This window comes from Polyergus mexicanus, unplaced genomic scaffold, assembly GCF_030449975.1.
Source record: "Polyergus mexicanus isolate NDT 795.1 unplaced genomic scaffold, iyPolMexi1.0 SCAF_18, whole genome shotgun sequence".
In the NCBI taxonomy this organism is placed as follows: domain Eukaryota; kingdom Metazoa; phylum Arthropoda; class Insecta; order Hymenoptera; family Formicidae; genus Polyergus; species Polyergus mexicanus.
In genome coordinates, this window is record NW_027223338.1 from 3,346,207 (window position 1) to 3,360,582 (window position 14,376).

Consider the following 14,376-nt stretch of genomic DNA (forward strand, 5'->3'; position numbering starts at 1 on the left):
AAGCAGTGGTATCAACGCAGAGTACTATTTGGATTGCTGTTCTGTATCTAATAGTATTGTCCATATGCGTTTGTTTAGTTTACACCCTGTATATAAATAGATAATATATATTATATATATATATAGTATAGTATATATATATATATATATATATTGAATTTCTTCCTCTTTCTCTCTCTTTTTAATATTAAAATACTTTAAAATAAATATCTCAAGAAATTAACAAATCCTATCTTTTTGCAAGGTTAACATTGAATTTTGACAAAGTTTAACAAATTTAGCAATTTAGTAAATTTTTATATCTAAAAATTGTTCTTTGTATTTAATAGTAGTATAATCTACTTATTTTTTATGTATATTGTATCGCTTCTATTAAATGTCTATTAAATAAAAATTTACGATTTGCCTGGATATTTATTATAATGTTATTACAATATTTATTGTAATGTTTATCACATTTTTGTTATCTTGATTATTATTATTTGAGAATATAATAATTATTCTTTTTTACTAATAATTTTTCTAAAATATTTTTTTTTCAAGACTATCGGCAAAGAATCGATTGGCGAGAGACGATTGGAATACTACATTGGAAAAGCACTTTAATAAGGAATTTGTCGATATGAAAAGATATAAAGGAGAAGGAGAAAGTGAAGAGAGCCATATCTGAGCCTTCTCTAGTATCTCACGAGTCGATGTCAATACCCAGTGGACGAGAGAAGCACCGGCATAGACGAACCAAACGTTCGTACAAGCCTAGATTACCCAGTAGATTTGGTTACGAGATCGCTGATCTGGACGCATTCTTAACTAAGGTATTTTTTATTATATAGTCTAAATTCTAAATTCTTATTCTTTTAATACAGTCAATGTTTTATTTCTAATAAATATTTATAAATTTAGCACATATAAGGAAAATCAATATATTTTTAGTATATGGTATACATAATCTACGCATGCGCGCACACACGCACCAGCAGACGCGCATGCACGCACGCGTAAATATATGTATACTAAACATATTGATTTCCCCTGTATGTGCTAAATATATTAATATTTATTAGAAATAAAACACTGACTATATTTTATATCACCCTGTATTATACAAGGTGTTTCACAACCTCTATATAATATTTTAATACTGTATTCTAGAAGCAAAAAAGAGTTAAAAATCTTAATACAAAAATATCGAGGCTACAATAGTTTTCAAATTATAAGTAATCAAAGTTTGCCAATAATATTGCATAGAATTCGCGTCCTCAGGCTTATAACTACACACATATACTGATCTGTCTTTGTTATTGCTGACAAATAAAATAAATAAACTGATTCCCACAAAACTTCTTCGCGCGATCAAAACAAAGATAAACTTCGTTTCTTAATATGTGAAAATATTAAGTTTATATTTCTATTTAAATATAAGGTAAATATGCATGAAAGATCACACCTTATCAATTTAATAGCTACTTAGATATGTTGTGTTCTGAGTAATTCCCCGCAAGAATCAAGTGGCGGTCGACATTGATTTAGGAGATATAACAAATTAAAGTTTCACAGTTTTAAGAGGATTCCGGAGCGACGGACGAACTCCGACGGAGCCTTCATCTAAGCGTAACTAAAAGTGTAGGTAACCTTGGAAAATCATGTGAAGGTCATGTGAAGGTCAACTTTAAAATCTTTTTCGGAAACCCCCATTTTTTATTTAGTATTCTTGTAGCTGATATCGAGAGCTTTCCAAAACACTATAACAAAGTATTTTTTTATTAAGTACTTTTTGAGTTATTTTATATTTTAATCTGACATATTTTGATATAAAAAATAAAATATTTCGTAAAATATTCAGTTTTCGATAATTTTACCGTAATACTTCTATGTACAGAATAATAAGACAAATTAATTAGTGCCAAAAAAACAAATTATTGTTTAAAAAAATACATTGTAAATAATTTTCTTAAAAACAATTTTTTTTTTTTTTTATACTAATTGATTTGTCTCATTATTCTGTACATAGAAGTATTACGGTAAGATTATCAAAAACTAAATATTTTACGAGATATTTAATTTTTTATATCAAAATATGTCAGATTAAAATATAAAATAACTCAAAAAGTACTTAATAAAAAAATACTTTGTTATAGTGTTTTGGAAAGCTCTCGATGTCAGCTACAAGAATACTAAATAAAAAATGGGGGTTTCCATTTAAGATTTTAAAGTTGACCTTCAAATGATTTTCCAAAGTCAAATCATTGTCACCATCTTATGGCCCCCTTGAAGACAACTTTTGTTTGAAACTGTTTTATGTCAGATTATTGTAAGTGCCTTAAAAATCGTGGCGACCGTTACGAGGACCACCCTGTATATATATATATATATATATATATGTGATACATACAGGGTGATTCAAAACAACCTTCTGTCCTTACAATGTCATATACTTGACACTATTCTAAGACGACTTTTCCTTTGCCAAAATTTTTTTCGAGGCTTAGTTTTTAATTTATAAGCCAAAATAGTTAACGAATTACGGGCCGCGTACGCGAGGCAAGCAGGGGTGGCGCAACTCACCGTCCGATACTGGTGATTACGTGAGGCGCTCGCTGCGATCAACTGTTTGCTACATACGATGGAGTGTATGTGTGAGAGAGAACGTATACGCATATACACACACATACACATTCTCTCTCTCTCTCTCTCTCTCTTTCTCCCTCTCTGTTTCTTTTACACCCATCGTATGTAGCAAACAGCTGATCGCACACACGCACTATCTTTCTCTCTTCTTTGTCTTTCTCTTTTATATCCATCGCGTATAGCAAACAGCTGATCGCACACACGCACTCTCTTTCTCTCTCTCTCACACTATTTCTTACCTTTTATGTAGTAATTCGTTGCCCTCATACGACTCAATAAGTAATACTTCCGTATGATAGAACGAGTAACTAGCAAACTTTTTTCACTCATAAATTGTACCACTTATCGAACTTTTACGAATTAATCTACGCACTTTATCGATAAATAGAATTTATTAACGATTATAACGGTTAATCACAATCTACCGATTACTACCTATTAATTATTAAAATATCTCGAAGAAAAAAACGCGTTATTCGATGCGGAAACTGCGCGACGACAACAAGCAAGTACTAGCGTTGCCGGCATGCCGGCTGCCGGCTGCCGAACAACTGAATGTATCACATTACGCGTGATCGACGCGGACGCTATCATGTGTCTCGTGATCGGCTAAAGCCTCCGACATTGTAAATTCGATAGTTTCGAAAATATAAAACTATAAAATATGAAAATATAATGACGTATAATAACATCGTTTTTTTTAATAAATTCAGTTTATCGATAAAGTGCGTGGATTAATACGTAAAAGTTCGATAAGTGGTACAATTTGTGAGTGAAAAAAAGTTTGCTAGTTACTCGTTGTATCACACGGAAATATTACTTATTGAGTCGTATAAGGGCAACGATTCTCTACATACAAGGTAAGAGTCAGTGAGTGAGAAAGAGAGAATGTGTATTTGTGTGTATACGCGTATACGTTCTCTCTCACACATACACCCCATGTAGCAAACAGTTAATCGCAGCGAGAGCCTCACGTAATCACCAGTATGGGACGGTGAGTTGCTCCGCTCCTGCCTGCCTTGTGTACGCGGCCCGTAATTCGTTAACTATTTTGGCTTATAATTTAAAAACTAAGCCTCGGAAAAAATTTTGACAAAGAAAAAATCGTCTTAGAATAGTGTCAAGTATATGACATTGTAAGGACAGAAGGTTGTTTTGAATCACCCTGTATATGTGATACATATATCCAGCCAACATCTACCATATAACATAGATGTAATATGTGCACTTATTATGTACATGTTATATGTATAACAATCATATCTTGGTTTGCTGGGTTACAATTCATGCAGAACAGTTCGAGAAAATTGATCTAAAATATATTATATATGGATGTAAATATATTATACATATAATTTTGATGATAAATCTTTATCATCGACAGTATATTTGTATAATCGATATGATTGAGGACTAATGAGAGTCATATATATATATAAACTTCTTCACTATAAATGTGAATGTTTATATTTTCTTATGACATAAATATGCACATATTAAAATTTACATTTATGGTATATAAATATTTATAAACGCGAACACATAAATTCTCTGTCCGCAAAACATTGCAACAAAATTTTATGATTATTACAATATTTTGGATATTTATAATATAGAACAGGCTCCTCCATTGCCCATTTTCGTGTGAACGCGACCAAAATATTTTATTTATTATTTTCATATCTGCGATTATAATTTGCAAGCAAGATTGAGGCATCTTTTTTCGGGCCAATATTGTTACGAATATCAAGATAGATTTTTTTTATAATCATAATTTCTTATTATTTTGAAAAAAGCAGCAGTTTATTGCTTGTTATAATATTACGTTTCCTCATACTTTTTACATCTTTGGGATATTTTTCCTTATAAGGATTGCAACCTGTATATACACAGCCTGATAGACTATTATGTACGCGAAATTTGGTGCCATCAAAAAAAGAAAAAATACATCGCCAGTAATCACAATGATAATTCCTTCTAATAATTTATAAGTTTTTATTACTAAATATGATTGGTTGCAATCATATGAAAGAATACCAGATATTGCACACTTTATTTTTCAAAAACGGAAGTTTCTTTAAATTTCTTCTAGAATAACAGCTTTTAAATAACCAGAATATTTATACACAAACCGCATATGATATAAAATATTTTTTAAACCAACCAGCACACGAATAAAAATCGCCTCTGGGACAAAATGTTATTTTTTTAATAACCAGAGCACACATTCAAATCGCATCTGGTGTGAAATATTTCTTAAAACAACCAGCTCACGAATAAAAATCGCCTCTGGAATAAAATACTTTTTTAATAACTAGAGCGCACATGCAAACCGCTTCTGGAATAAAATATTTTTTAAACCAACCAGCACATGAATAAAAATCGCCTCTGGGACAAAATATTATGTTTTTAATAACCAGAGCGCACATGCAAAACGTTTTTGGTGGGAAATATTTCTTTCGACAACCAGTTCACGAATTGATCGCTTTTAGGATATATCCTTCAACCAAAGTATACATGCAAAACGTTTTTGGTGGGAAATATTTCTTTCGACAACCAGTTCACGAATTGATCGCTTCTGGGATGCATTCTTTAACCAAAGCGTACATGCAAAACGTTTTTGATGGGAAATTTATTTCGCCAACCAGTTCACGAATTGATCGCTTCTGGGATACATTATTTTTCAACCAAAGCGTACATGCAAAACGTTTTTGATGGGAAATATTTATTTTGACAACCAGCTCACGAATTGATCGCTTCTGGGATACATTTTTCAAATAGTAACCTTGACATAACGAAACTTGTGTTGTAAAGTGTATGGATGGACGCAGGGGGTCCCGCCTTCTCCTCCGTACAGGGGAGCTCCACTTCCGAAAGATATAACCTAACCCAAACCTATTTCTGATTTAAAACTAAAATTTAGTTTGGGTTAGGTTATATCTTCCGGAAGTGGAGCCTCCCGGAAGGAGGGGCGGAACCCACTGCCTCCACACATATACTTTACAAAACGAGTTTCGTTATGTCAAGGTCAAACTCACTATTCTTTTATATATGTTGTTCGAAAATTACGTGATATATTTCTCAAACTTTATTTGTTAATAACTTTTGAATAAACAACGACCGCCGGCTTCGGAATGTTAATCAGGGTCATGATCTTGGCAACATATGTCAACATCACTATCCTGCGGGAGTGGGGTCTTAATATGCATAATTACCCTATGTTTTTGTAATGTTTGTAATAAAGTAGAGTTTGTAAATTTGCTATCATGCCGTGCATGGCAAGGTTTGCTCTGTTATTTGCGTGAATTTTGCATTTTGTTGTACCAGAGTATACTTTGCTTTCCAAGTCTTTCCATAAATATATTATCATATCGTCTACAATAAGGTTTGCTCTGTTCTCGTCGTAAATTTGCTATTATAGCGTGTATAACAAGATTGGCTACTAATTGATATAAAGTTTGTGTTACACCGTGAATAGCATCATACGTGTTCTTCTATGCATAAAATTTACGAGCAAGCCTTTTTCTATTATTTACATCGTGAGATGAAAAATTTTGCCGTCAATTTGCTCCAAACTTTTTGACAAACCAAAACAAAACAAATATTTGCTAGACAATTGTTGTCAAAATTAAAGCAAACCTTGCCGCAAAACGTGATTTTAATATTCTTTGTCATCTGGGCATGTATCTATCCCATAGCCGTAAATGTAAACAAATATTTTTTTCATGTCTACTCTACAACAAATACAACGTACACAAACTTCACTTTTCCTAATATTACTTTATGATACCCGAGAAAAAGCATTAAAATTATGAAACTTTAATTTGTTATATTTCCTAAACCAACTCCGACCGCCACTTGATTCTTGCGGGGAATTACTCAGAATAACACAGATAGCAAAGTGTCGTCATTATATGGTAACGTCGTTTTTGACTGGGTCAAATTCACCTTTGAAACGACGTAAAAGTGACGTTAAAATGACGCTGCTAAATCACCGATCGTTGAGGTCATATCTATGACGATAAAATGACGACATTTCTCTATAAAATAACGTATAAAATCGGTGAAACCCCCCTCCCTTTGGCTACTTCTGAAAATTTACCGTTCTTTCAATAGTACAAATCCATCGGATCTTTAACTCTTTATCAAATGGAATAATAAACATAAAATTATTATAAAATACATTAATGGAACTACAAATGTAATAAATATGATTTTATATATATACATGCATATATATATACACACAAGGTGAGTCATTTTAATCAATACACGCAAATATCTCGTAAAGTAAGCAAGATGGAAAAAAATGTTTTATACAAAAGTTGTAGGGTTCAGAGAGAGACACACGATGAAAATATGGATTTGATCTTGAGTAACCTTTTCAAGTCAAATGATTAATGTTTTCTTAATTGGAACTTCCCATTTTTGTATTAGGTGTACAACTTTGCTTCCGCCGTTTTCCTATAGATGGCTTTAGCGGCAAGTAGTGGTCGAAATAAATAGATCATAGACGTCATGCAATAAACTTGGGCATCTATCAACATAATCCCATAGAAACATTAGTCGATTTGTGTCTGCATCATAAAGTTATTCTCGATTGAAAATGTCAGTTTACCAAATTTACGTCGTTAGCCAAATTCTCGTCATTTGCGGGAGGTTTTAATTTTCTGCTTCAATATAAAGAAATCTGCGGTTGAGACTCATCGAATGCTCTCAAATACTTATGGTGAAGCCGCTATTAGTGAAAGAACGTGTCGTGAATGGTTTCAACGCTTCAAGAACGGTGATTTTCACGTCGAAGACCGGCATAGCGGTGGAAGAGAGAAGGTTTTCGAAGATGCAGAATTGGAGACATTACTTAATGAAGACTCGAGTCAAAGTCAAAAAGAATTAGCACGATCATTGGGAGTGGACAATACTTTGAATCATAAATGTATAACCAGTTTTTTACAATAAAGCCTCGAATTTCGGGGAAAAAACGGCGGAAGCAAAGTTGTACACCTAATACATATTTTTGTAACCTATCTCGTGAGCTTTTCAAAACACTATAATAAAATATTTTTTCATTGAATACTTTTTGAGTTATTTTATATTTTAATCTAACATATTTTGAGGATAAAGTTCCGAAAAGTACTCACCCCCGATTTTTTTGAAATTCAATATTCTTACGCATTTTAACGCACTGATTACGAATATCATAGTGAAAATTAGTGACTACTTGATTTTCATGGTAAAAACCATGAAAAACTCATAAAAATTATAGTTTTTTACGTTTATCTCAGTAAATACGAAAAATCATGATAAATGTTTTAGACAAAAGTTTTAGATCTCACAGAGATAAACATTTTAGGTTAGATTAGTATACATTTTTATCGTACGAATAATAGTTTTCGAGGAAATAGTGTATAAAGACAATAACACAAAAATTCTAGCTTTAGAGTACTTTTTAATTGTAAGTCTCCTCGCCTCTCATAAACCGGGGTGCTTTTTTACTGTGAATTCCCTCGCCTCTCACAAACCAAGATGCTTTTTTACTGTGAGTCCTCTTGCCTCTCACAAACGGAAATGCTACTGCCAGAATAGCAAATCCTAATATCCGCAAGTAATTGAATAAACGGATCTACGTTTAATTTCTTGACACGTCGCCGCCACAAGAATTCGCAAAGGTAGTGTGCAAGGTTGCTCTTACAAACTCCTTCACGAGATAGAAATCGACGTATCCAGCGCCAAGAAGACTCGATGTTTTGAGTATGACCTCCAGTATCGTGGTTCACAAATTCTTCAGAGTGATTCACAGTCTTATACACATAGCCACGATTTTCTAAATTTATGTAGCCCTTCCAACAATCGGTATGAATTTCTGTCCCTGCAGCTACATTATTTATTAACTCGACCAAGCTGTTCTCATCTCTCTTATTATCAAGACAGTTTTCCAACCGATACTTACGTGCATAGCCTCTGAATTATTCCCAAAATCCAAGAACCTTCAACCACACGTCCTCTTTCATCTTGCATTCATCAATTACCACAATCTCGCCTACGCCTCCAATTTGGCCTTCATCATCGAATTATTGGTCAAGAGCAACCATGCAGACCTCTCGGCAAAAAGAAAATCTGTCAGCAACAGTTTCTCGCGAAATATGCTGACCTTCTATAATACTACTTTCCCTCACAGTTTGTTCAAAAGTGAAGTTGACAACAAAACTATGTGTAATCAGCATGTAAGTCGCTGCAGAAACATGGCACGTCTCAAACCACGTATTTTCTGCAACACTTACATTATGATCATATAGACCCTTTTTCCGGCAAATAAACAGACGACAACTTAGCTTAGACTGTGCCAAATTCATTTTTCTTTTATGTTTTAAACAATACCTTTCTCTAGATATTAGCTCAATATCGCGAATCCATTCAAGAATCCTCTCTCGATTCTATAAAATCGAATTCAAAGTAAAAATATTATAAGTATTGTCAGTAGTGATACTATGCGGGTTCTAAGCCATGGTCCTCTGAGGGGGGTGGTGAGGGGTGAGGGGAAACCGTCGCGGGGGTATGACGTCACAGGGGGGGGCGGTATGACGTCACTGGGGTATGACGTCACGGGGGGGGGTGACGTCACGGAGGGTATGACGTCACGGGGGGGGGGTATGCCGTCACGCGGGAGGACCGCGGCGGAACAGTAAGTGCGGGGGCCGCGGAGAGGGGGAGGGGGATCGCGTCCTAAGCGATAGGCGAGGGGTCCGCGGGGAAGAGGGAACGCGAAGGTACGATGCCGCGAGTAGGTGTTAGAGAGATAGCGCGAGGCGTCCGCAATGTGTAAGAGAAGGATAGCGCTAATGATATTCTATGGGCGTGGGAGAAGGATAGCGCGAGACGTCCATATGAGCGTAAAACAAGGATAGCGTTTGCATGCACGTGGGAAAAGGATGGCGCGAGGCGTTCGCAATGTGTGGGAGAGGGATAGCGCGAGGCATGTCGAGGCAGAAATAATCGATACTTTAATAATAATAATAATAATAATAATAATAAGTTTATTTAATAATTGTGTGTATATTACAATGTGTGTGTGTGTGTGTGTGTGTGTGTGTGTGTGTGTGTGTGTGTGCATTGTCTCAAACATTTTAGAGTAGGAGATGTATCACTTACGAAAAACGCTTACTCTCAGCTCTTGATAAGAAAACAAAAGTTAGCATGTTTCCACGAGCAAATATCTAAAGTCTTTTAAATATGAATAATATATTATTATAATATGTAAACCACTATCGAACGGCAATCGAATGGCTATGAACGGCTATTGAACGGCTATCGAACGGCTTTTGAACGGCTATCGAACAGCTATTGAACGGCTTTTGAACGGCTTTGAACGACTATCGAACGGCTTTGAACGACTATCAAACGGCTATTGAACGGCTATCGAACAGCTATTGAACGGCTTTTGAACGGCTTTGAACGACTATCGAACGGCTTTGAACGACTATCGAACGGCTATTGAACGGCTATCAAACAGGTATTGAACGGCTTTTGAACGGCTTTGAACGACTATTGAACGGCTATCGAACGGCTTTGAACGGTTATCGAACGACTATCGAACGGCCATTGAACGGCTTTGAACGACTATTGAACGGCTATCGAACGGCTTTGAACGGTTATCGAACGGCTATCGAACGGCAATCGAGTGGCTATAAACGACTATTGAACGACTATTGAACGGCTAACGAACGACAATTAAACGACAAAACAATTATTTATACACCATTCAAATATTAATGTCATGTACTGAAATGTAACATCTATATTTTAATTAACTAGCTGTCGCCGCTATCTAACGTCACGTACTGAAATTTAATACTCGCGTACTGGGATATGAAAGAGGAAAAGGGAAAAATAAAAGAGAATAAAATATATTTCAACAATAGCTTATTCTAAATAATGTTTGGGTAAATCTTTATGATGATTCGTCCACCAATTGAATATTTTAAATACATTTTGTAAAGCGCAATTTTTCAAATGTTTTTCACAGCGCATAGTATTAGTAACATCTAGCTTATTTAACGAAGTGATATCTTCATAGTCCACATCCAAGGTCTCAATAATAACGTCGTTTCTCGCATCATCGTCAAGTATATCGACCAGCCATTCTCGTTTTTCGCATCCTTTAACGTACACGATAGGAGATGCTCCATCTTTCTCTTCCGTCGCACCCATCACAGCTCAATCAGTAATCAAACGCCTAGCGAAGCTATATGGAACGTTTCCATCCTCCCATTGAAGTCCATGGTGATGTCCGATTAGCCATGAAGCTTGGCATCTCTCAGATTTTGTAAGCGCACGCCATGGTACGGGACTTGCAAAAAAGTAATGAGAGAGAACAGATCCATTTCTCAATATCGCTACTTCCTTTACGACAAAGTTTCTTCCGATAATGAATCCCTGCAGATCCACAAACGTTGGCGCGATCATGCTGATAATATTACCGTACAATTGCAAGAACGATGTACGACTGTTGCCGATCGTCAAAATCTCAATCTTTTTATATTTTGACATTGGAGGGGATATTTGCTGATTTAGGTAATTTTACGAACTACGTTGGTCAATGGGCAATATTCGACAACGCGATCGTGCAAGATGAGACAATAGGCGGTAGTATTTATCGGTATATCCTCCTTGCACTCAAACTCTAATCTCACGTCCACGGTGGAATTTTTGACAGACTCGTTTTGTCGCGAGCAATCGATAACCGCGAGAGGACCGCAATGTAGAAATTTTGAAATGTTTAATAGCACATCATCATTATCACATCCGTAATAAGATTTGCGAAAACGAGAGTACATATCGAACAAGAGGGCGAATCTATTTTTATCGAAATCTAAATTCAAATCATCGTAGGGATAAAATTCCGAGTTTAGATAGAGTTTAACGTTGGTCAATTTGCAGTCGTCGAATGTAGTAATATCTTTTGACACAGCATTTTTTCTACCAGTCTGCAGCACAAAGATCACGTATCGCGGCTTCTCCAGCTGAGAGGCGGCTTTCACGGTCCACGAATGCTTGGTCGTATTATGCAATAGAGGAAATTCGTATAGATCCCAAGAGCGAAAACTGATATTCAAGTATCGCCCACTTTCCAACGCGCGCAGCAAGGATAGTTTATTGACCTCGCTCAATATTACATGTGGCATACGCCATTGTATCTTGAATAATTCGATATCAGCTTCAGCCGAAGCATGTCCAAATATGCAATTGTTATCGTTGCGCGAACGTATCAGAATTAATTCGTGACGAGCGTTGATCACAATTCGCTTATAATCTTCGCAAAAACCCAATAGTATGTTTAGCGGCACGCAGAAATTGAAGTAAGATTCAACAGCATTATGTGACATATTCCACGCAGCATTCCCCAAGATTTTACCTTTCTCGGTTGTTAGAGAGATATAGTTTTTAATCGTGGAAGTTATTCCAACGTTTCTGTTGCGGTCAATCTCCACACCGTCGAGTTCATATCGAAGTTTATCAAACATAAACGCGACACAATTGTTTCCCAATACCACTCTTCTCTCTTCAGCTACTTTACGCATCATCAACTTTCCTTCGACGTATAGAAAACTTTCACGGTCACGTGTACAAATCTTGATGTTGTATCGATATCCGTATCTCGTCGCTATATCCAAACGTTGTGTTGGCGTATGGATTGTACGTATGAGTCTTAATCTTGATGATACAGTCGTCAAAAATCGGCTCACCTCCGATATTCAAGATGTCAATCATATTGTCAAGTATTTCGTACGACGAATCCCAATGATTTTAAAAACTCGCGATTCAACGCGCTGAGCTTCTTTTTAGCGTAACCAGATATCTGATTATTGTCACCCGATACAGCAGTCACTCGCCTTCTCGCAAAATTATTGTCCCTCACAAAGATATTGTCTCTCGCGTGCTCCGTGCTTCCGTTCAACACAAGCATTTCATTTGTCAAAGGCTTTATTTTTGCCGCCGCCATATATGCAATCTTACGGTAATTTCCTCTCCTCGAAAATCAAGCAAATGTCCTTCTTGATCAACAATGCGTATCGTTAAATCAGTAATGCTCCGTGCGACGATCGGTAGATAAATGATCTGTGCTGGCGTTTAGACATAGTCTAGGCACCTAATATAATTATCGGTGGAATAAGATACGTGGGAACACCAGGTCTCTATGAGTTGATTTTCAAGAGAATACCCGACGGTGACGTATACAATGACGATGATAAAATTAAATACGAAAATATATTACTGGCGACAAATGCGCATAGACGTGGCAATGATATGCGTAATCCAGTGTTAAGTAACAAGGGATACAAGTATAAAAATATAATAGCACCATTAATCTTTATTAAAAAAGCTGGAAGAGGTATAAACATTCCGCGCGCTATAACGTTAAACGATAATAAGATCGATTACGTGCATTGGAATGATCCCAACGAGTTGGTTGATCGCTTGCGATTGCTGGAAGCTTTGCGTCAAGCCGGCAACAATGCCCATGACAATGAAATATTATCAATTATCGAGGAACTTTACGAAACTGGCCTTATTATAAATTAATCTATGCGTCGGCGAAACGAGTCAGTCTGTTATTATTGTTTGTATCGAAATGTCAATTAATAAATTTGGATTATCGTTGGGAACACCAAACAACTCATACTATCAATGGAATGGATTACTAAGAAATTATGTGCGCGATAATGCTCTGTGTCAGACAGCCTCCGGCTTTGACGCAAGGTCGCGCAAGATACGATGCGTAGCGCAACCGGAAGATGATACTGATGCAGCAAACAAACAATACGTGGAAATACGTGTCAAGCTTTTGGAAGACAGACAGGAAGAACTTGAGAAAAAAATAATCACGCTCGAGACAAATGTGCAAACATTGCAAATAATGATGGATAAGATGCGGAAAATGCTTCGGTATGCAACTCACGCGCAGACTACATCTAATTCAGCGCAGGAGAAGAAAGATATATAAAGAATATATGTGGAGGAATTATCTCATTATTGCAAATTATGCCTCGATCAAATATGTCGCAAAAGACCTCTGAAAAACAGTTACTCGTGGAAGAATTGCATGCTCCAGCGAGAAAAAATTTCCCACGTAGACGTGTCATAGTACGCGGATACGACGATCTGTGACAGGCGGACGTGGTCGAGATGCGTCCATATGCACGATTCAACAAAGGCTACAACTACATACTCACAGTTATCGATGTGTTGAGCAACTATACGTGGGCTGTACCGCTCAAGAGTAAGAGTGGAAACGAGACGGCTGATGCTATCGCAAAGATAATTCGAGACGATGGAAGATGTCCGAAAAATTTTCAAACCGACAGAGGAAAAGAATTTTACAACGCAAATGTACAGAAACTCGTGAAGAAACACAGCATTAATCATTATTCGACGTACTCTATCATGAAAGCCTCGGTCGTGGAACGATTCAACCGAACGTTAAAGAGCAATATGTGGAAAATGTTTACGTTTAATGGAAATTACAAGTGGATCGACGCGTTGTCCCGGCTCGTTAGAGAGTACAATGCGCGAAAACATCGCACTATCGGCATGAGACCTATCGATGTTACCCCCGCGATCGCCGATAAACTTTTAAATACGGTATACAACAACGTAAAGATTGCGGCACCGGCAAGATTCAAAGTAAGCGATCCGGTACGCGTGAGTAAATTCAAGACCATTTTTGACAAAGGTTACACGCCAAATTGG

General features: G+C 36.3%; 1 protein-coding gene across 1 annotated transcript in view; it reads left to right on the forward strand.

Annotated features, from left to right (window-relative positions):
- The window catches only part of LOC138941333 (uncharacterized), an 86,160-nt gene that overhangs the window by 46,444 nt on the left and 25,340 nt on the right, over positions 1-14,376 (forward strand). The window contains 3 exon segments of the mRNA XM_070310893.1: positions 544-582; positions 584-625; positions 627-815. Coding sequence (XP_070166994.1) covers positions 544-582; positions 584-625; positions 627-815 — 270 coding nt within the window.